Source organism: Abramis brama, assembly GCF_963993115.1.
Source record: "Abramis brama genome assembly, chromosome: 2".
Classification (NCBI taxonomy): domain Eukaryota; kingdom Metazoa; phylum Chordata; class Actinopteri; order Cypriniformes; family Leuciscidae; genus Abramis; species Abramis brama.
The window spans coordinates 1,013,429-1,038,242 of NC_139964.1; the positions used below are offsets into that span (position 1 = coordinate 1,013,429).

Here is a 24,814-nt window from a genome sequence, read left to right on the forward strand (position 1 = left end):
CGTTTTGCTTAATTGGTGGCGCTGGGTTAAGTAAGTGCGTGCCGGTGTAATGCATTAGTTAAAAAAGTCTGTGTCAGTTTTTTTTTCCTGATAGCTGACCGGTCCATGAAACACCGTGGCCCATTGGATCTTTTCTTGATTGACACTGGGCTGGTCCAATCACATCTTTAAACACCTCCCCCTTTGGGCTTTGATCGAGCGTGCACGTGTGTCAGTGTGTATCTGTCAAAATAGTCTGAGAGATGGAGAAGAAACGCAAGGAATGTGCAGAGAAATAGCGTGAAAAATAGACACAGGCCCTTCAAGCAGACGCTGTAAAATGTGTCAAAATGTTTTCTGCAGCAGCATGACCTTCATCAGCTCCTGTGGCTGATGATGAGGATAGTGAGGAGGATCAGGACAGAGACAGAGATGAGAAAGTGTAGAGCCTGCGGTAAGCAGAACTAACAGTTACTTTCAAAACACTTAGGCTATCCCATACACAAAAGATAAATATATTTGAAATATATTTTCAGAGTATATTTTGGAATATATGCAAATATTTGAAATTGGCCCAATAAATATATTTCACACTTAACATCATATATTTTTGTTATATTTCAGAATATATTTCAATGTACTTTTTTTCTGTATGGATCCCCAAAAGTGTCAAAATATATGTGGCATATATTCCAAATACATTGAAATATATTCTGAAATACAACTAAAATATATGATGTTAAGTGTGAAATATATTTATTGGGCCAATTTGAAATATTTGCATATATTCTAAAATATACTCTGAAAATATATTTCAAATATATTTATCTTTTGTGTATGGAATGTCATGAGTGTAGGAACCCATTACCCAGTAACACATTATTTCCACATCTGCATAGTTGACGATTACCGTAATTTACTATAAATTTAATGAGACGCGTTTGTAAACCATGTTTTCCGTCAAAATAAAAGATTATGTGCTTATATCTCTTTCAAGTATAGAAATTAGTACAAAACTAATTATGAAAGTTTCCTTTATTTTTCAGTGCATTTGTTTTACAATATATGTATATTAGTGTGCTATTATTATTATGGCCAAAATGCCGTTTTTTTTTTGTTTTGTCCCAGTCCAGCCCTGATTATGTGTCTACCACCGCAGACATTTGTCCTTTATCCTGTTGTTTGTGGATTTTACAGTGAGGCATATTTCTTTGTGCAGACATGGATATTATTCTTTCATATGGTTTTACATGCCATTTTGTATAGGCTACATTTATAAACACTATTTGGACAGGCTAAGTGATGATAGGGCTATGATGTTTGTCCGTATCTACAGGGTAAATTAAGAAATGGGAAAGTAAAGTAATAAGTAGTGAAGTTACTTTTCAAATGCAGTAACTAGTAAAGTAATCTCATTACAATTTACAGAAGTAACTAGTAACTAGTAACTAATTCCTTTTTTTGAGTAACTACCCCAACACTGCGTGCGACAATGCGCTTCATGTGTCTTTCACTTATAACGTACCCATGTCTTAATGCCAAAGACCGCACTATATCTTTATATGACATTCCTAATTTAAAGTAAAATGTTATTTCTTCTGTCATCTCCATCTCTGCTGTAGCCCAGTCGCTATGGTACGGTTACAGTATTGGCCGCTGTGGCTCCCTCAACTCGTGGCCACGACAAATAGATGTCGTTCTCTCAAAATATGAAGTCGTGGCCACGAGAAAAATATATCGTTCCCTCAACATATGATCTCGAGGCCACGACTTTGCATCGCGTGGCCACGACATGATGTCGTTACCTCAACAAAATGATCTCGTGGCCACGACTTAATATGACGTTCCCACGAGATATTATGACGTTCCCACGACTTAATATCACGTTCCCACGAGTTTATATGTTGTGGCCACGACAAAAAAAAGTAAACCGAACATGTCCCCTCCCGGTCACCGTAATATTCGCCTTGAGCTCATCGTTTCGCATCGTAAATATGTTCTACAATGTAAAGCTCCTCTTTCTGAAGAATTGAGATTAATTTAGGTTTCACAGTGTCACTATACATACGTATGTGTCATGATTCATGTCTGTGTTCTCCTGTCTTGTCCCATGTTTAGCAGTTCCCCATTATGTTTAATGCCTATTAGTCTCCCCAGGTGTTTCTGGTTAACCACAGCCCCTTGTTATCTTGTTTGCCTCTGTACTTAAACCCTGTGTCTTGTGTCAGTGTTTGTGGGTTCTTGACTTTGTATGTTGTTCTGTTCCCGAGTCTTGGTCCTGAGTCTATGTCTGCATCTGAAGTTTTGAGTTTATTTAATAAAGTATGCTGCATGTGAATATGGATTCTGCCTCTGCTTCAACCTCAGCGTTACAGTATAATATCACAGATCTTTCTCATGCTCTCCTGACTGGCTAAACTGTCATGTGTGATTTCTGAATATTTTTCCTCATGTATTAGTTTCTCCTGACACAGTTAATCTGCAATGATCCCAACAATTTTAACCCCCTGAATGAGATCTGGCCAATGGTTAGCAAAAAAAATTGTGATTTACCTTCCTCACTATTCAGACGCGGCTCGTCTCTCTTAGGACGAATCTGATTAAGTTCATTTTTCTTAATCGTTGTAGTCCAGACAGTCTTCTGATCCTCTTCTCTGATAAGAGTCATTCGAAGATCATTCTCCAGACTTGTGTTGACCTTGAAGAAGTTTGGAGGAGTTTCTCTTCTGAGTGTGATCCCTTCTTCAGGACTGATAGTGGAGGCACCAGGAACATCAAGAATGTGTGGCGTTTTCATCCGAAATGGCCTGTCAGGTCTGGGATGCTCTATTGGGTAACTTGACTTTTCTTTCTTCTCAACTTTTTCTTCTGCACGATCATCAACTGGAAATAAGTAGAGATGTAGAATGAGAGGATCTTTAGAACGCATGTAGAAAAGAAGATCGCAGTGTTCGTACCATCCCATTATCCAACTTATAATTAAAGTTGTAATAGAGAAGGATGGTTGGACAATCTTAGCATGGAATCGGGTCAACTGCACAGGTTCTGTGGTTATTCCCTCGTCTTTTACGGTGAGGACTTTCACAGCATCTTTGAGAGAGGGGTCAGACTCTCCTAAACAGGCGTAATGGGGCAGATGAACTTCCTCCAGTTTCCCTGAGATCACCGTCACGTCAATCACTGGACCGATCCGGTTGCACTGCAGCCTCTCCAGCTCTGCGTTGAGGAAGAGTCCGTCTACGGTACGGTACTGAAGGGTGACGACACAGTCACAGACCCATCGCATTCTGGTCCTGACACACTCGTAACGGCCTGGGTCAGTGCTGACCCTGAACTTTGACCCTCCTTCATCTGTACAGGCCGACGGCTCAATCTGAAGCCACTGATCAGAATCAGCTATATGGACACAAGACTGACAGTTCAGCAGCGGGTGAATATCGAGCCCAGAAGGTTTGGGCTGAGAGAACCTGTGAAGAACCAGAAGAAGGCAGAAGCAAAGAGTCAGCTGCTTTTATTAATCTCATTTAATGCTATTTTCAATGTTTATTAATACATTATTAACATCAAAAGTTGTATCTGTCAATATTATTTAATGGACCTGAACTAACATGAACTAACAATGAACAGTTGACTAACTAACGTTAACAAATACAGTTAATGCATTAACGAATGTTAACTAATGGGACCTTATTGTAAAGTATTACCAACAATTCAAAACCAACAACATACAAACAGTTTACTATAAAAACTATTTGACAGGCAGTTTGTCAGAGAGAAAATATAAAGCTAGTATATAATGCTGCGACTGACACCTGTGATGCCACTCACTAATAACAAACAATCTAATATAACAAACACATATATACTATAATGAGAGTTTAATTCACACATAATTGTCCAGTTATGTTTATGTCTAACTAGCCAACATGAACTCTATATTCTCCATCAATAAGCTCAAGCTGAATAATGTGTCAAGTCTTCTATAAATCAGTGTTTTTAACTGTGGACATTTTCACAGAGGTGGACAGATAAAGACCATCAGCAGTCTGGGGTGGACAGAAATGTTCATTATCAAACATAATAAATGAGTTTGACTATAAAGAACTGGACTGTTTTACTGCTTACAACACAACTGTCTACAGTTAATTGTGCTTGATTGTAATTGAGGGAGTGCTGGAATAGATCAAGTAATATTATTTCTGTCTTGTGTCACATGTGAGGGCGCTGTACGTCAACGCGACTCCCGACGCGGTCAGGCTCTTTGTTTTTCTGTTATTCCACGTTGTGTTGTGTTCTAGAGTGTGTGTTTTCAAGTTTGACAAAATGTCAATAACAACAGTGCTGAATTTAGCGTACATCTGGCTTGCGATTGTGAGTCTATGTCGTGTAAACAGACTTTTCTTAGGACCAGATACTCCATTTGCCGCCAACCCAGGCAGGCTCGTCTAAACGTGGGACCATCTGTTTGAGCCGAGCCGGCTTGACTTCGAGCCATCACAGGTATCCCTTTCCACAACACAGATCCCTCCGGAGTTAATACGTGGCAGCAAACGGAGGCGAATCAAAGGAAACGAGGGTCTAGAGGAGGTATTCGCAACAGAATGAGGAGAAGAGGTAGCCGATTACCACTACCTGCCATCACCCTGTCAAACGTACGATCATTACGGAACAAGGCTGACGAGCTGTCCACACTCGTGAGGTCGGATTCAGACTACAGGCAAACAAGTTTGGGTTTCAACATGGCTTTCTGAGGACGTGGATTTTGATCTGGATGGCTTTAACATCATACGCTGACGGGCTCTGTATAGCTGTCAACAACAAGTGGGCAACCAACTTCACTGTGAGAGAGACTGAATGTTGCAAGCACTTCGAAATAATGACTGTGTCTTTCAGACCGCACTATTTACCCCGAGAATTCTCCCAGATCACTGTGATTTTAGCATATGTACCAGGACCGGATTTCACACTTGCTGCTGAACATATAACAGACAGTTACAATAGGGCTGTCAACCAATCTGGCGAACAACCAGTATTTCTGCTGGGGGATTTTAACAAATGCGACGTCACCACACATCTACCTAACCTGGAGCAATATGTTACAGTCCCCACTAGAATGCACAACAGAGTGGACTTGTGCTATGGCAACATTCCAGGGGCCCTATCTTGCACCCAGCGCAATTGACTTTGTACACCGTCGCATGTATCATTCCTATTTTGCACCTGCGCACAGTAGACTTTTCCCTCCACAGACGCACGTCGGTAAACTACGAAATACATTTGCGCTCCCGGGGGCGATGCAGCGCAAAGAGGAGGCGTGTTCTGGCGGAAACGGAATTCCCTGATGCTATTCTGCAGGTTTTAGAAAACAATTCCGCCACTGACCAGGAAAAACCTAGTCTAATGTCAGTGGCGCGTTGCGCATGTTATTCAAATGCTATTTTAAGGGCGCATGCTTGGCCATAATCATGTAGCGTGTGCACAACGCGCATACACTTTGATTCTCTCATCTACACAGAAGCATCAGTTTCCATTTTTGCAAATCATACATTATTACAATAGATAGATAGATAGATAGATAGACAGACAGTTTATTATAAAAGCATAAATCTAGCTTACACATTTACCCAAATTATCATACGCCCGTTTAACCGAAGTTAATTTGAGTGGGTTTCTCCCATCCCCAATGTCTCTTCTCTGTGTTTTACGGCCCTGATGAGAACGTCGGTCTCCTCGGCTGTGAACCGCTCCTGGCGTGCGCCTGGCAAATCCGCCGTTATAATAGCAAACTGCTATAGAACAAGTGTGCCTGCTCTTGAGGGAATGTGAGATGTCACTCTGATAAGGTTTATTTCACTTTACGCCCAAACCACACCTATGAATAATGAAGCTACTTCAGACCAACCCATTTTAGATTTGCGTCAGGTGCAAGAGTAATTTTTCCCGTCGGTATAATAGCAACAGCGCCCAAGACCCACCCACAAAGTTACTTGCGTTTCGCGTTTGATACTTGCGTTTCAGATCGTTAAAATAGGGCCCCAGATGCGTATATATCAAAACCTCGTCCTCCTATTGGTCGTTCTGACCACAAGGTTATTCTGTTGTTGCCAAAGTACAGGTCACAAATTAAAAGGGGAGCACCACCTAAAAAAAATAATCAATGTTTGGAACGAAGAGACTTCAGAAGAACTGAGAGGATGTTTTGAGTTGACTGATTGGGGTTTGTTTTTTGAGGATTGCGGGAATGATTTTAATTTACTGACTGATGTAATAACCTCTTAAATCTTATTCTGTGAGGACGTGGTAACTCCAACTAAACAAATAACAATACATCCAAATAGCAAGCAGTGGGTCACCAAGGACATGAAAATCTGTCTGGTTTTAAAAAAAGCCTTTTTTAGAAGGTGACACACTCCAGGTGAGGGAGCTACAGAAAGAATTTAGAAGGAAGGCTAAGATGGCAAAAATTCACTACAAGGACAAAGTAGAACAAAAATTAACCTCTGGGAATGTGAGGATGGCATGGCAGGGGTTAAACACCATGATGGGGAGGACACCTAAACCTGCAGTGATTAACTGTCAAGATCCTGCCTCCTTTGCAGAGCAGTTAAACAACTTCTTCAGCAGGTTCGACAACTGTAGCACATCAGCCAGCTGGAATCCCCCCAGCCCCAGTCTATCCAACCAGGCTCTCATCATAGATGAGAAAATAGTGGCATCTGTCCTAAGCAGAGTGAACCCACACAAAGCCCCTGGCCCTGACAGGCTCAGAGGCAGAGTGCATAAAGACTGCTCTACCCAGCTAAGTGGGGTTTTCACCCAGCTCTTTCAGAGCCTCCTGGATTCAAGCTGTGTTCCTCACCAGTGGAAAGAATCAACCATCATCGTCCACTCTCTTGGACACTGTGACCAGACAGCTGGACTCATTACACACTCACACAAGGATTTTATTTATGGACTTTTCCTCTGCTTTTAATACTGTACACATATACACACTTCTGCAACATCTAGTCGAGCTTCAGGTCCACCCAACACTGATTTTATGGATTAAGAACTTTTTACAGGACAGACCACAACAGGTGCGTGTGAACGGTTTTAATTCTAGGAAACAGCTTTTAAATACTGGGCTCCCCAAGGATGTGTTTTATCTCCTGTTCTTTTCTCTGTTTACACAAACAATATATCCTGCAACAGGGATGGAATGTTTCTTTTTAAGTATGCTGATGATGGCCTTAGTAGCCCACTTGTCTGATACTAAGGCACTGTCTGTTTACCACCAGACAGTTAATAATCTGGTCACAACATTCCAAGAAATTTCCCTGGAGCTCAACATCGATAAAACCAAGGAGCTGTGCTGTCAGAGTAGGGAAACCAAGAATACACAGCAAATGTTTCAACCCCTTAGCATCAACGGTCAGCCAGTTGAAAGCCAATGTTCAAATACCTTAGAACAGAGATGGACACATCTCTGTCTTTCTCACAGCACACAGACACTGTGTATAAGAAAGCCCAGCAGTGCTTACACCTGCTGAGGAAACTTAGAGATTTTAGTGTGAGCAAGGATATTTTAATTAGGGTCTACAGGTCACTCATTGAATCCATACTCACTTTCAATATCTCAGCCTGGTATAATGCCCTCACCGTCAAGTACAAATCCAAACTTGCATGAATAATAAATCAAGCCAGTAAGATAATAGGCTCCCCTCAAACTCCCCTAACAGAACTTCACACCCGGTCAGTATTGAGGAAAGCCACTACAATCACACAGGATCCCACCCACCCCCTTAACCAATCCTTTCAGTTATTGCCATCAGGTTGAGGCTACAGAGTCCCACTTGCAAGGAAAATCATATACAAAAAATCTTTTACTCCCACGGCCATTACTACACTGAACAATCATATATAGAATACATCATATTTTTGCATTTTTCACATGTCTGTACAGCTAATGTGGCTAAATTGTTTTGAGTGTATTTATGTTTTCTTTTTGTATGTGTTTTTATGTTATCTGAGCCTGCCTTGTCAAAGTTCAAATTTCTGTCACTTGTGACAGACAATAAAGTTTTTCTTATCTTATCTTATCTTATTCCTCATCTGCAGGAATATTGATAGAAAAGAAGATCACACTACAGCTAGAAAATTACAGAAAATTAATAGCAAATTACAGTTTAGAGAGTGTGTGTGATCAGGAGCTTTTGAGAAATACCAGTAAATCAGTCTTAAGCCCTATTCACAGAGACCTCACAACTCTGAAACTGAAGGAAAAAATAGATTTAGCTCTAAACTAACTAAAATGAAGAATAATTTGTTTATAGTCTCTGAACAGGAGAGACTCTGTGTTGTTTCAAAACAAAGGAAAATATGTATTTATTGGCACTGGCCAAAACATGTTGTAAAATATCAGCATATGGTGTATCAGCAAAAACCCAATATGGTGCATCTCTAGTGTTTAGTGATGTATGAAGAACAGAGGATTGAACTATTATTCAGTCTGGAAAAATCCTTCACTCAGACACAGTATATTTCACTCACCCGGTTGTGTGTGTATCACTGTTGTTTCTCTCAGGACGCTGTTTAATGTCACACAGAGACACTGAGGAGTCAACCCCAAATCCAGCATAGAGGGGTTCAGTGAATGTGGTGTTGAGTGTGTGTAAGTGTGTGAGTGTGTGTGTGTCAGAGATGCTGTAGAAGGACAGAGTGCCGGCCGACACGTCCACATACACTCCTGTTCTCTTAAGGGATGAGCGGACAGGAATAACAGTGTAGTTCTTATTGTGACAGACAGAGAATCTGTTATCAGTACAGTACAGACTCCAGGATTTGTCATTGAATCCAAACATACAGTCACTCCCTCCTTTCCTGCTGATTCCTTTATATGTCACTGATATACCAGCAGATCCGCTCCATTCAGCCTCCCAGTAACAGCGTCCAGTCAGACTCTCTCCACACAGAACCTGAGACCACACATAAAATCTCTCTGGATGATCAGGATACGGCTGATCCTCAGACACACACGTCACTGTCCTGTTCTCATCAGACAGAATGAGACGAGTGTGTGCTGTGTTTGGATCCAGTGTGAGATCACAGGCATCTGAACACAAGAAGAGAAACATTTCACTAAATTACACAAATCATCAATAAATCACTAAATGATTGTGTGTGTAGACCTACATTTGTGTAATCCTGCTGTCATGCTGAACTCTCCACAATGATCCACACTATAAAACACACACATGATTCACACTCATTTCTAGAGGAAACACAAGAAAGTGTGTGTGTGAGTGAGTGAGTGAGTGAGTGTGTGTGTGTGTGTTCATCATCCTCCATTTGAACGCAAGAGAGTGTGTGTGTGTGTGTGTGTGTGTGCGTGTGCTTTGAAACAATCTACATTGTTAAAAGCGCTATATAAATGAGGATTACTTGTGTGTGTGAGTGAGTGAAAGTGTGTATGTGTGTGTGTGCATCATCCTCCCTTTGGACGCAAGAGTGTGTGAGTGTGCGTGTGTGTGTGTGTGCATCATCCTCCCTTTGAACGTAAGTGTGTGTGTGTGTGTGTGTTTGTGTATGTGTGTGCATCATCCTCCCTTTGAACGCAAGAGTGTGTGTGTGTGTGTGTGTGTGTGTGAGTGTGCATCATCCCCCTTACGAAAAAGTAGTTTATTCAAGTGTTCTATTAGTTTACTTCTTTTAGGGTAAAAATAAGGTAGTCCAAATAGGTGATTCGTGGACAAACGCCCATACAAATAAGCTGCCATTGGACGCATAGTACCCCCGAGGGACCGTAGGGTGAATATGGATGACAAGTGCCCATTAAATAGTGGGCATTTGTCACTTCGTGATAACCCCTGCACTAACCAATTGCCCCGGGAGTAGGTGGAATACGGGCACCTTTAGGGGGCTATACTGAGCTAATGCCCCCATAAAGCACCCATAAACCCCCTCCCCCACCGACCCCTACATCCCACTAACCCACTATTTGTCCAATAACCCACTATAGTGGGTAAATGTCCAATTGACCCCCCACTCCCAGGCCACGCCCCCATCCCACAAACCCACTATTTGTCCAATAAACCACTATATTGGGTAAATGTCCCGTTGACCCCCCCTCCACTCCCAAGCCACGTCCCCATCCCACAAACCTACTATTTGTCCAATAACCCACTATAGTGGACAAATGACCCGTTGACCCCCCCATCCCCCCACCCCCCACTCCCAAGCCACGTCCCCGTCCCACTAACCCACTATTTGTCCAATAAACCACTATAGTGGACAAATGTCCCGTTGACCCCCCCGACCATTCCCAAGCCACGCCCCCATCCCACTAACCCACTATTTGTCCAATAAACAACTATAGATTTCAAATGTCCTGTTGACCCCCCCTCCCTGACCACTCAAGCATCACCCCCTTCCCATGAACCCACTTTTTGTCCGATAACCCGTGAAGCAGTTTTTTTTCACGAAATCCTTACAAAGTTAAAAGTCCTAGCTGGTGTATCTCTGGAATCAAGCCGAGTTGGGGCCCAATACTCTGGGCACACGGGGGCCTCATAGTGGTACCCCCACGCCCAGAGTATGGAGCCCCATCTCAGCTTATTTTTTTAGTTAAATCCTGTTAAAATTCAAATTTCTAGCTGGTATATCTCTGGAAACAAGCCGAGTTGGGGCCCCAAACTCTGGGCACAGGGGAGTCTCCTAGTGGTCCACCCACTTCCAGAGTATGGAGCCCCAACTCGGCTAATTTTTCGAGTTACATCTGGTCAAAGTTCAAATTTCAAGCTGGTATATCTCTGGAACCAAGTCGAGTTGGGGCCCCACACTCTGGGTACACGGGCCCCTCCTAGCGGTCACCCCGCGGCCCGAGTATGGAGCCCCAACTCGGCTTGGTTCCAGAGATACCGCTGCCATCAAACTCAGTCCACTTTCGCATCCCCCATAGAGGCTGAAAAAAGTTCCCTTCGCTCTACAACCGGCGCTTTCGGTATGTCACTCGGGGAGGGCCCTGGGGTCACCGCGCCGAATTTGGGGCCCCTGGGACCTTTCTATAAAACTCCAACTCGCCAATTAAATGTTAGAGGCTGAAAATGTTAGTTTTAGGGTTAGGTTTAGGGAATATGTTTTGCCTTTGCTCTAGAGCCCTGTGCTTATGGTATGTTGCTCGGGGTGGGCCCAAGGCTCACCATGCCGAATTTGGGGCCCCTGGGACCTTTCTATAAAAATCCCACTCGGCCATTAAATGAATGCATTTGCCACAGTGGTTTCGCAGACACCGCTTCGAAAGGGCCGATCGACTAGGGGGCGCCATGTCGTCATGGCCCCCTGGAGCAGGCGAAAAAATTTGGTGGACTGAAAGTTCAAAAAAGACACTGCATGTCTATCAACAAATGGCCCGTGGGACGGCCCCCGTTCGTAGACTCAGTGTCGTGGTACCTTGATATTTGAGATTTTGACTCTCCAGGGGCCCCCAATGAATGGCCCCAAAGCGTGAAAGTCTAGGACCTTCCTGAAAAAACGCCCATCCCATCAAACTCAGTCCACTTTCGCATCCTCCATAGAGGCTGAAAAAATTTGCCTTCGCTCTACAGACCGGCGCTTTCGGTATGTCGATCGGGGCAGGCCCAGGGGTCACTGTGCCAAATTTGGGGCCCCTGGGACCTTTCTACAAAACTCCAACTAGCCAATTAAATGTTAGAGGCTGAAAATGTCAGTTTTAGGCTTAGGGTTAGGGTTAGGGAAACTGTTTTGCCTTCGCTCTAGAGCCCTGCGCTTTCGGTATGGTTTCTGCAATTTTCAGTAAGTCAAATTTAAGACCTTTTTAAGACATTTTAAGACCATAAAGATTGAAATTTAAGACCTACACGACGCATTATACAAGTTAGATAGATAGTTACCTCGGGATCATTAGAGTATCTAACTATCTATCTAGGATTATCTGATGTGTGTGTGTGAGAGAGAGGGAGAGGTAGATTTTTTTTTAATAGAAAATTGTACTTTTGCATATTATACTGTAAAAAAACAATTATTGTTCATATATTTTAGTTGATCATAGTTGATCATAACTAGAGAGGAAATAATGAGATGATTAAAGTGACCAAAATTATCACGGTTATCACAGAACCACTATTTTGCAGAGTGAAACTCTAGGTCCTTCCTGAAAAAACGCCCCTCCGCAATCAAACTCGGTCCACTTTCACATCCCCCATAGAGGCTTGATAGTGAGTGATGATTGGACGACCTTTTCCTCAGTCCACTTTCACATCCCCTAGAGCTGAATGCGGACCTCAAAAGTCTATAAATGATCCCTGCACTGGTTAATCTTTGTCATTTTCACCCATAATTCTCACGTTTTTACAAATTCTAACTCTATTTCACTCACATTTACACACAAACACACACATTGCACCCGGTTCTCGATGCGTTCCTCACTAGTTTTTTTTTTGTCGTACTGTATTTCGTATTATTATTATTACGTATATTATTATTATTATACAGGGATGCAAACAGCACGCTTTTCGGCGCCTCCCGCTTTTTTCACGTCAGTTTGGGTGACTTGGGTCTGATTATAATTTCACAAAGTCATCTGAAGCCATTCCATAGCTTAATGTGAGGTACAAAAGTCTATTTACATCATTAAATTAAAGTTTACGGAAACTCATTTTCCCTTTTCTGCGGCTGTCAATCATTCTTTATTAAGTATTCAAACAGCCCGCGCGCGTCTCGTCCGGTTACAGCAGGATGCACGGTAAAAACTCTCTCCAATATGATATATATTCACATTATAATATGAACTTTTAAATGCGCACTTGTGCAGCGCAGCGCTGCACACTGTGACTCCATGTTGCTTTGAGCACATGCTTTGTGCGCTCTGTTTTGAAGCGTTTCATATTATTATGGTTTTGCGCACTGAAAGATTATTAAAAACCTATATTTTTTATACCTAGCCTGCACAATACATTTAAAATAAGCATCATTTAATTGTATATTATTTATGTGTAGTGTAGTGTAGGCTTTATAAATAGACTATATACACTTCTGAATTCTTGACATTCATATATAAATATAATGTTTTGACATGTATGATTGCCTGATTGAATTTTATAAGAGTACTAATAGTAATTTGTTTTTATTAACAGGTTTAGATTTGATAAAATCTGGGCCAAATAATTTCATAATAATATAGTTTATAGATTACTCATCAGGTGACAGTGGCAGAAAAGATTACTGGTTCAGAATGACTGCTTAAAGCCAGATATGAGGTCACTGAGGTCCACTGAGGCTATTTTTCCAGCTGTATATAATAAATGTGGTGAAATAATTCGCCAAAAAAATTCGAAATTCGGCCCGAGACCTGGCCTTTGGTTTTCAAGTCCTAATCCGGCCCCAGCCCGAAAACGTCTGCAATTTTTCAGCCCCAACCCGACCTGAGACCAACATCAATATCACTTTGAGCTCTTTCTGACGCTCGCTGTCTCTGCTAGATGCACACACATACACACACACACACACTACTAAGTAAAATTTTATTATAGGCCTCAAACATAACTACCACCACCAACAATTATGCCCACAAATATTAATACATACTGTCCATTACAGAGAAGCATAAGCATGCAGTAGAGAATATTATATAGCCAAATGTGATCCAGCAGTAAATAAAGATTTACAGCCTACCTTTTTTTGATGTCAAGTAACTTTACTGAAGAACAACATTTCAAAGAACTTTTCACCAACTGGCTAACGTTAAATAATAATACAAATATAATAAAGAAAAAAATCCGTTGAACTGAGTAGGCTCATTCACTGTTTATTCGCGATCGTTGTGAAGAAAAAGAATAGCATCCACTGTTGAAGGCTTCAGGCTCGGTAATCAAATCAAAACTCTTTCAAAATGCAGTTTTTCCTGAAGTATCCTTTAAAGGAACACGCCGACTTTTTGGGACTTTAGCTTATTCACCTTATCCCCCAGAGTTAGATAAGTCCATACATACATTTCAATATTTCTATGTTCAATTTGTGGAAAGGAGTTCAATCAAGAGGTCACACACAGCCTCAACCAGCAGTTCTGGAAGCTCATAATTCATGTACAGTAAGGTCTGAAGAGATTCATGTGAAATCATACAGGAGAAAAGCTAGTCAGTTGAGTTTGTGGCAAAACCTCATACAGTGCTTGTATATTGTTGTCTTTCAATGCATATGGTAATTCATACTCAAAGTAGAACTGAAATGACATTCATTTGAAGATTATTAGTTAAAACATTTCAAAATGCACCTGCAGACTATTTTTCCAGTTGTGAACCTTTTCATTGAGGATTTCGATAAAATATTGTGCAAAACTCTCGTCTCATTCTCGTGAACCCAATCTCGTGTCTTGTCTATTCTCGTGAGATAAGTGTCTCGTCACACCGTTTTGAGTGGGTGTGCCACAAGTTTTTTTTTTTTTTTTTTTTTTTTTAAGCCTCTGGAAATAAATTTATAGCGGAAATATCACCTCAATATGGAAAAGTTTCTATTGTTGCTGTCAACATTATTTTTGGATGATACGTTAAAAATGCAGTTAGCTTCTGTGTACGTATCTACAATGCATGGCATGATATGTGTGTCTCACTTGTACATGATGCACCTTTTGTTTGATTTAACCTATAATATATCCCGGATAATTCCAATTGATGGTTTAACCTAAATCGTGTGATTAATCACTATCTAAGAGCAGCATCTTTGGAATATGCGTTATATTTTTAAGCATTTAAATTGTCACTTGTCGCAAACGCAAAATTAAGAAACGTGAATGTGAACTGAATTCGCAGTCGCGCTTCGAACGCATTGATCAATATGCTTGCGTAGACTTTAGTAAAAATGTTTGCTGGTTTCTCTCCTCGTTCTGAGCTGGTGTGTGAGACTCATAGACAATAAACACAAGCTCTGTTCATGTGTGCCAAGTCATTTTAGAAATCCCGACCGGCTGATGTTTTATGGCCATGTCCAGAATAAATAGTAGTAGGCCTATGTATAGTAAACCTACATACATACAGTTAGGGTGATATTAACCTCCTAGGGCTTAGTGGCCACATACGTGGACAGCACATTTTAGCTCTTATGTCCACAATTGTGTTCACTGCTTAAAGCCCTGCATTTCAGCCCGGGCCCGACGGGCCCCGACTTTTTTACGCCGCTAGGGCCGTGCTTCGGGCCAATTTTCACGTCATAGTTCACATGCGGGCCGGGCCTCGGGCCTTTTTTGGGTTATCCTTCTTTTTATATTTTTAGACATTAATTTAAAAAAAATGTGAGAAGTTGACGTCGACGATAGAAAAACAAACATAGAAAGACATTTAATAACCTCATAACTTTCATAATCTTATAATTACACTGACATATGATTGACATGACAGTCGCACGCACGCACGCACACACACAGAAGGTTTCCCGTCAGCGGAACCAACGATTCACCTCATGTGCAAATAATGGAGAATATTAAGAGAAAAATCGCGAGTGATAGAAAAGAGGACTGGGTTAAAATCTTCCACTGTGGATGCTATTCTTTTTCACCACGATGCTCTGTAAGAGACTGTTCTAACTTTTCGTTTGATTTGGCTTAATTTTCGTTTAACTGTTGGAAACTACTGATGTTTTTCGTTTTTCGTTTGATTGGACTTTATTTTCGTTTAACTGTTGGAAACTACTGGAAAAAAGAATGGCCATGTTCTGTGGTGCATTTTTGAGGTAAGATAACCTGCAAGTTTGTTTTTGATTTATTTTATTTTATTTGTTTAGATTGACTATTGCTCATTTCGTTTGCGAGCGCTGTTGCGAGCAGCCAGAGCCTGCCTCAGTATTTCCAAAAAAAATTACTCACTGTGGTTTAATAAATAAACATTAAACTAACTAACTGTCTGTGTGATATGCTTGAAGTGTTTTATATCTATGGATTTTATTGTAGCTAAGTAAAGTATTAGCGTTGATTTGAGAGGCTAAATTGATCAAACATGTTTTACTTGCTGTTGGCTGGCTTGCTTGGTCGTCATTTTTTTTTTTTTTTTTTAATGCTCCAAACATTTGTCTAAATTAACTTAATAAAGAAATGAAAAGAAAAGAAACATAACTAACAAAACGGACATATTTTAATGGCAGTCTGCTGCTGTGGAAAAAAACAACAACAACAACAACAAAAAAACGGGCTCGGGTCGGACTCGGGCTGATAATTCTGATGAGCTGTCGGACACGGGTCGGGCTAGGGCCTGAGCGTCTCGGGCCAAGGCCGGGCTCGGGCCTAGATTTGAGGCCCGTGCAGGGCTCTATCACTGCTGAATTGGTGGTGTTATGGACACGTATGGGGGTACTTACACTGCCATCTGGTGGTGTCAGAAGTTTATAACACACTACGGTCAAAATTCAAAATGGCGGCAAACTCAAGGGAAGATTCAAGTGGTAGCTCCATACACAAACGTCAACCAGCTAAGAAGTTCTGTCAAATTTCATGGCTTATTCTGATTTAGATATTTATAAAAGCCTTGTATATTTGTCATGACATGCAAATTTGAAAAAAAAAAAAAAGTGTAAAACTAGCAACTTTGTAGGTCACTAAACATGACGTACACGTAAGTGTACTTATGGACTGAAGCTCCTCGAAAAAGCTAATATGCTAGTAAACATGCACACATGTAAAATGGGAAAAAAGCTAGCTCTGATGCAGCTAAAAAGCTGTACATGGTCCCAATGAAATAAATAACAATTAAATCACTAAATACATCCATCCATCCATCCATGGCCGGGTCGTGGGGGCAGCAATCTAAGCAGGGATGCCCAGACTTCCCTCTCCCTAGACACTTCCTCCAGCTCTTCCGGGGGGACACCGAGGCATTCCCAGGCCCGCCGGGAGAGTGTGTACTTTTAAATCATCAGATTCAAACTAAAAACAAATATTTTCTGTTTTAGTAATTTGTATAAAACCAACAAGATATCCAGCTTCTCAAACGCTTGCTCATTATTTTTAATTCGACCACGCCCACGCACGCAATAGAGATTCACATGCAAATCTCCACATGGAACGCGAACGCGCTCGTTACCTCAAAAACAAAGCACCAAAAAACTTCACAAGTCTCTGCTTTTCGTCAAGTTTGGCACGCCGTGAGCTTACATTGGATTTACCTCAGAAGAAAAAGAACGCAATTTGAAGACAAGAAAGATGTAAGGTAAGAAATTCTTAATTATATTAGTTGAATATTATTGTTGCATAAACTTCACATTGCAGTTGAACTGTTGCTAGATATATGGTGAATATTCTAATATTTAGAGCCGTGTTTACTGTTTGTGGATATCTTCTCAAACGTAGATATGTATAATATAGTAACCATAATGTTTCATATTTTGGAGCGCGCTGTGCGTTTGAATGTAACATATTTTGGAGCGCACTCAGCGTTTGAATGTATCATATTTTGGAGCGTGCTCAGCGTTTGAATGTATCATATTTTGGAGCGCGCTCAGCGTTTGAATGTAACATATTTTGGAGCGCGCTCTGCGTTTGAATGTTTCATATTTTGGAGCACGCTCAGCGTTTGAATGTATCATATTTTGGATTTTGGAGCGCGCTCAGCGTTTGAATGTTTCATATTTTGGAGCGCGCTCTGCGTTTGAATGTAACATATTTTGGAGCGCAATCTGCAATTGAATGTATCATATTTAGGATTTTGGAGCGCGCTCAGCGTTTGAATGTTTCATATTTTGGAGCGTGCTCTGCGTTTGAATGTAACATATTTTGGAGCGCGCTCTGCATTTGAATGTAACATATTTTGGAGCGCGATCAGCGTTTGAATGTAATATATTTTGGAGCGCGCTGTGCGTTTGAATTTTTCATATTATATCATCATAACGAATGGAAACATTTGAAGTAACATATGATAATCAATTTTTTTTTTTTCTAGTAGTTGTTACTGAAGTGATCCGTTTGAATGATTTATAGGCTGCTATAGGTTATTGTTATTATTATTATTATTTTATGTAGCACTGTGCGTAGCCTATGCCTACAAGGCACAACAAACCTGGTGATTATTATATACCTGAAAATTATATATTGTTGTGGCAAATAAAAAGCAATTTTAACCAGAAAAAAAAAAAACATTTTAACCATACAGCCCTATAATTTCTCTTGATATCAGCATGTTGACAGTTGTTTTTTTTGTTTGTTTGTTTATACAGGGACCAGATGCCACTGAGTCCTGCTGACTTCAACATTCACATGAGTCTCTGTACATGAACATGGTAAAGTGAAAATCAAACACCTTGGAAATGAAAGGTATGTACAATGTTTTTAGGAATATCAGAAAGGTCTCTGTCTTTGGATCATTGTTTTCAATAGAGTGCTTTTTGTCATTTGTTGTGTATCTTTAGATTATGTTGTGTTGTAAATAAATCCAAACAATCAAAAAGCCATTCTTTTTTAAATCTCCTCATTCTTTGTGCAAGGTTGCTCAAAAATACAGGGCCTGATAGCTCCTAATAGGGCCATTAGGGGAGGGTCTTTGTCTTTCTCAGGTGTGAAAACCATACATATTAATGATGTGTTTGCGCCTCTTTGCATAAAGCTTTCTTACACAAAACACGTCTTACAAATTTGAAATAAATATATATTGTCTTATCTGAATGAGCAGTCAGGATGATTTTCACATAGTTTTGGAGCAAATATTCTAGGCTACGTGATACAATTTTCAAAAGTCTTGTGAAGAAATAATCAGTATGGGTTTCATGGCCTTATTCCAGTGACATTTTTTTTTGTATTTTCACAAACCACGCATAAATGTCATTATCTTAAAACTACAAACTTTTACATACATGCTGCTTGTATATTATTGTAGCAGAGTTTGTGCTAAATACAGTGTAATCAGACTTTAACCATGAAAATGTCACAAGTAACAGAAATAAGCACAAATGTCAGAGCATGTCAGAACACCTCCAGGGTCAGAAAACACCTCAGACCCCAGTTTATAAAAATTTCAATAAATTTTTTATTGATGTTCAACAATTAAAAAATAGATATAATGCAGATGAACAAATGATAAAGCTTGGGTTGCTGAATATTCAATCCCTTACTTCAAAAGCACTTATTGTTAATGATATGATTACCGATTATATAACCTTTTATTATAACCTCGAAGTGTTGTTTAGATAGAAACTTGGCTAAAACCAGGTGATTTCATTACTTTAACCCTCTGAGGTCTGAGCTGTTTTCTGGGAGCCATATCACCCTGTAGCCCAAGACTGGTTGACACTGAAGCTAAGCAGGGCTGAGCCTGGTCAGTATCTGGATAGGAGACCTCCTGAGAAAATCAGGTTTTAGTGAGGTCAGTAGGGGGCGCTCACCTTGTGGTCTGTGTGGATCCTAACGCCCCAGTATTTTGTAATGTCTATTTGATGCTTTACACGATGTATATGTTATTAATTAATTAATTAATTGCACACCATGTAATTAATTTGATTATAAATTTTAACTACTCGACAGCCCAATTCAATATATTGGATTATAATTCAAGCTTCAAGACTGTAAATGTCACGTTCATAACGCTGGAATTGCTCTACAACCGAATGAGAGTAAACGACTTGTGGTCAGATCACTTGAGGCAGCTCTTAATACCAGGTGTAAACCGGGCCTCTTATTGTCCCACATACTTGAGTATCTGCAGTGAGCAGTTTGGATCCATCCGTTTGTCAGAGAGCAGCTTGACTCCTGATTCTCCTGGGTGATTGTAGCTCAGATCCAGCTCTCTCAGATGTGATGGGTTTAAGCTCAGAGCTGAAGACACATAACCACAGCCTTCCTCTGTCACCATACAGCCAGACAACCTACAGACACACAGTCAGATCATCTACAAAAACACACATGACATGCAGACTGTAAATAATCTCTTATATGTACTTATTTCAGCGGATGTCTTATATGTACTTATTTCAGCGGACAAATATATACATTTATCAAGGCAGAAATTCTTCTTTACAATAAAACAAAAACATATACATCAATACAGAGACAGCATTATAACCCATCATGTCTGCCATTGGTCATGGAAATAAAAAACTCAAGCTTATACAGATGTTTTGTGTTTTCCTCATTTTGACAGCAACTATGTACAAGAACAAGGTGAGCTATTACTTATAATTCTTTAAAAAAACATTACTTTACAGACCATTTATGCTTCAAGAAAAGGGTTAATAATTTTTTTCCATATGGAACAAATTTATTTTATCTGGGTTAGCTTTTCCATCTCATATATATATATAGTGTAATATGTCAATCCAATCATCAACTTTAAGTGGCTCTGGTTTTAGCCATTTCTTTGTAATTACTTTTTTACTAGCTGCCAGAAGAATTAACATCAGTTTCTTATTGATGTTATTCCACCCATCAAAAGAACTATCAGCCAGATATAAATATTCACACTTGAAAGGAATCATCACCTCAAAAACAGCTTCCAAATTTCCTTCAATCCCTTGCCAAAACTGGGTTAATTGTTGACACTCCCCAAAAATATGATAATGGTTAGATTCCCTTTTCCCACATAATCTCCAACAGCTAGCACCTGTCTCTTTGTATCTTTTCTGTGTTGGTGTAGAAAATCTCTTATATATTCATAAATACCTCAGAATCTGCAGCTTACAGTTTGGCATCTTCAGTCCTTCAGAAATAATCTTCACTCCTGAATCCTGCAGGTCATTATTAGTCAGGTCCAGCTCTCTCAGATGTGAGGGGTTTGAACTCAGAGTGGAAGACACATAACCACAGCCTTCCTCTGTCACCATACAGCCAGACAACCTATAGACATACACAGTCAGACCATCTACAAACACACATCAACATTATGACCAGCAGACTGTAAATTATCTCTTATATGTTCTTAATACTTCAGTATGTGCAGCTGACAGTTTGGCCGCTTCAGTCCTTCAGAAATAATATTCACTCCTGAATCCTGTAGGTCATTGTTCGTCAGGTCCAGCTCTCTCAGGTGTGAGGGGTTTGAACTCAGAGCTGAACACACATAACCACAGCCTTCCCCTGTCATCATACAGCCAGACAACCTACAGACACGCAGTCAGATCATCTACAAACACACATCAACATTATGGCAGACTGTAAATAATCTCTCATATGTTCTTAAATACCTCAGTATCTGCAGCTGACAGTGTGGGCTTTTCAGTCCATCAGAGAGCAGCTTCACTCCTGAATCCTGCAGGCCATTGTTACTCAGGTCCAGCTCTCTCAGGACACAGTTTGAGGATTGTAGAGCTGATGACACAATTTCACAATCCTGACCAGTGAGATTACAGCCAACAAGACTAGAAGAGAGTAAATACAGTTGGGGTTCATGGTTCTTTTCTTTAAAGGAGCAGCAGTAGCACCTTAAAAACTAGAAAAAATAGATAAATAATTGGCAATACAAAGATAAAATAAAGTCAAATATTGTGAAATATGTGGTCATTGTGGAGAAGTAGTCCACATTGGTGGATGAACAGCTTGACACTCACTGACCATAGGGTTCCCTTGTCCAAAGCATAGCCTAGTTATTTACATTTACATTTAGTCATTTAGCAGACGCTTTTATCCAAAGCGACTTACAAATTAGGACTAAATTAAGCGAGTCATCATGAAGAGGCAAAAACAACAACAACGCAAGTGCTCAAAATACGAAGTTCAGGCATTATTCAGAGTAGCATAAGCCTGATAAGTGATGTTTCAAAGGGAAAGGAATTTTTTTTTTTTTTTTTTTTTTTTTTTTTTTTATGAGGTTAAGTGCTCACGGAATAGATAGGTTTTCAGCTGTCTTTTGAATGTTGTCAGGGATTCTGCATTCTGGATGAGGGTGGGGAGAGTGTTCCACCAGCATGGAACTGTGAATGAGAATGTTCTGGAAAGTGATTTTGTGGCTTTCTGTGATGGAACCACGAGACGTCGCTCGTTGACCGATCGTAGGCGTCTGGTAGGGATGTAGACTCGTAGGAGTGAGTGAAAGTAGGAGGGAGCTGAGCCTGTGATAGATCTGTAAGCAAGCGTCAATGCCTTGAACTTGATGCGAGCAGCGAGAGGTAGCCAGTGCAGAGAGATGAACAGAGGAGTGACGTGGGCCCTCTTGGGCTCGTTGAAGACAAGACGAGCTGCACCATTCTGGATCATCTGTAGGGGTTTGGTTGCACATGCTGGAAGTCCGGCCAGAAGAGCATTACAGTAGTCAAGCCTAGAAATGACCAGGGCCTGGACGAGAAGTTGTGTTGCATGCTCAGTTAGGAAAGGCCTGATCTTCCTGATGTTGTGCAGTGCAAACCTGCATGATCGAGCTGTCTTTGAAATGTGATCTGTGAAGGTCAGCTGGTCATCAAACGTTACTCCAAGATTTCTGACCGACCTTGATGGGGTGATTGATGATGACTCTAGCTGGATGGTGAAGTCGTGCTGTAGAGACGGATTGGCAGGGAGGACGAGAAGCTCAGTCTTTGCCAGGTTGAGCTGCAGGTGATGTTCCTTCATCCATGTGGAGATGTCCGCCAGACAGCTTGAGACCCGTGCAGCTACTGTGGGATCATCTGGTTGAAATGAGAGGAAGAGCTGCGTGTCATCAGCATAGCAGTGGTAGGAAAAACCGTGTGCCTGTATGATGTGTCCCAGTGATGTAGTGTAGATGGAGAAGAGGAGGGGACCAAGAACTGAACCCTGGGGAACCCCTGTGGTCAGTTGATGTGCTCTGGATACCTCGCCTCTCCATGCGACCTTGAAGGACCTACCTGTGAGATAGGACTCAAACCAGTGGAGTGAAGTTCCTGTGATGCCCAGTGATGAGAGTTATTCCAAACTGAAGTAGTATTTATAACAAAAAAAGTAAATATGTACAAAAACAAAAAAAAACATTTCAAGTAGATAAAGGATTGCCAAGATATAATGTAGATTGAATCTGTTTCACATGGAGTTGGGCTGTGAGGTCAAAGACTGTCACTTTCGGCTCTGACCACATCCCCAGGTAAAGTCACAGGTCACAGGTAGATGGGGTCAACTCAGAGTAACATTATATGAGATACTGAATTATAAAATTCATAAAGTAATCCTATTTTAGTCAAAATACACTGTGGCTTTTTCTATTTGACCACTGTAGGACATACAATTTAACCCTCTGGGGTCTAAGGTGACTTGGGGTCCTTGAGATGTTCTGACATGACCTGACATTTGTGCTTTTTTCAGTTGCTTATAAACATATTAATGGCAAATGTGTAATTACACTATTTAGCACAAACAAGGCTACCATAATATGTGAGCAACATGTATGTACATGTTTGTATTTTTGAGAGAATAATGTTTATGCATGGTTATTGAAAAAACTAAAAATGAAAATTTCTGAAACAAGGCCACAAAACACATACTAAATATGTGTCCACAAGACTTCTGAATAATGCATTTTGTCATTTTGCAGTTTTTTCTTCAAAATGATGTGAAAATCATCCTGCCTAATCATTCACATAAAACAATACATTGATTTAAATTTTGTAAGACACTTTTTGTTTGGAAAGCCAATATGCGTAGGGGCGTGATTCACACCTGAGAAGACAATGATCCGCATAATGAGCCGCATAATTATCCTTTCATTCAGGTGTGTCACTTAGCCACAAAAAAGAATGCAAGAACAAAATAAATAAATAAATAAATAAATAAATAAATACAAAATTGGTTCACAGTTGGAAACACAGTTGTTTTTTTCACAAATTGTATAATATCCAAGGTAAACATTTCTAGTAATTGTGCAGTTAATTGTTCTCAAACAGTACTTTCAGAAAGTTTTGGAATATACTCTACCCAAATTTGTCATTAATAAAACAAAATAATAGGAGAAGGCTTATATTGACCTTTTAAGATTTTGTTTACATCGATCCTTGTAGTCTTGTAAAAGACCCGGCACTTCGGTACCAAGTCCGTACTAAAAAATGTTTTAAACGTCACGGTACCAGGTTTTCTCAAACCCGGTACTTGATGCGCGTGCATGTCCGAAGCGGCGTGCAGTTGCGTCCTCTTCATAAAAGCGCTGAGACATGGCGACCGGCGGTGCTGCTGATGTGGTGGCTGTAAATCCACTTGTTGATAAGAAAGGAGGAAAGAGCCACATATGGAAATATTTTGGATATTAGCTCATAATAGAAGCGACGCGGCACGCTTGTTTTTCCAGGTGCGCCTATGTTCATGGTTGCATAGCAACGACAGACGCCACGGGAGAGCAAGCGCTTGTGGAAAGTAAAAAGTTGTGCGAACTGCGCTCTCCATGATGACGAGGAAGTATCAGCAAAGAATTAATTGATTTCTAGCCCTTGCATTAGCTTTACTACTAGATATATTTATGGAGATGAGAAATAAAAAGCCGTCATGATGTCATTAATATCAGTCCGTCAATTAAATATGAATGCATTTTGGATTAAATAAAAGTAAAGTCAAGTCAAATAAAACACGTTTTATCTCCTGTATAGTTACACTACAATAAGATACCATTCATTAACATAACTTAATGCGTTATCTAACATCAACACATTGAGTGAACAATATATTTTTACAACATTAATTAATGTTTGTGAATGTTATTTAATACAAACTCATTTCCATGGAATTACTGATTATTGGGTAAGATCCCAGTAATTCCATGGAAATAAAAATGCTTCCTTTTACAGTAGTTTCACTTTACTTACTGAGAATGTTCAACGTGATCTCATGAGTATACGTGTGTATTCTTACGTAAAGTGTAATTCTTCCATACGTACATTTACTTACGTTTTATACACACAGAAACGTATAATACTGACGTATTTACAGCACTAAAATGTAAAA

The 24,814-nt window shown here is 40.3% G+C and overlaps 1 protein-coding gene across 2 annotated transcripts in view; it reads right to left on the reverse strand.

The window, feature by feature from the left end:
- Positions 1 to 24,814, reverse strand: part of LOC311077432 (NACHT, LRR and PYD domains-containing protein 1 homolog) — a 146,277-nt gene that overhangs the window by 7,379 nt on the left and 114,084 nt on the right. For both annotated transcript variants that reach the window (XM_084105885.1, XM_084105886.1), the window contains 7 exons: positions 21,124 to 21,297; positions 20,866 to 21,039; positions 20,603 to 20,776; positions 19,636 to 19,809; positions 9,151 to 9,197; positions 8,509 to 9,070; positions 2,533 to 3,446 (listed from right to left, as the gene is read on the reverse strand). In XM_084105885.1, the coding sequence (XP_083962011.1) occupies positions 2,533 to 3,446; positions 8,509 to 9,070; positions 9,151 to 9,197; positions 19,636 to 19,809; positions 20,603 to 20,776; positions 20,866 to 21,039; positions 21,124 to 21,297 (2,219 nt within the window). The remainder of the gene's footprint in view (positions 1 to 2,532; positions 3,447 to 8,508; positions 9,071 to 9,150; positions 9,198 to 19,635; positions 19,810 to 20,602; positions 20,777 to 20,865; positions 21,040 to 21,123; positions 21,298 to 24,814) is intronic.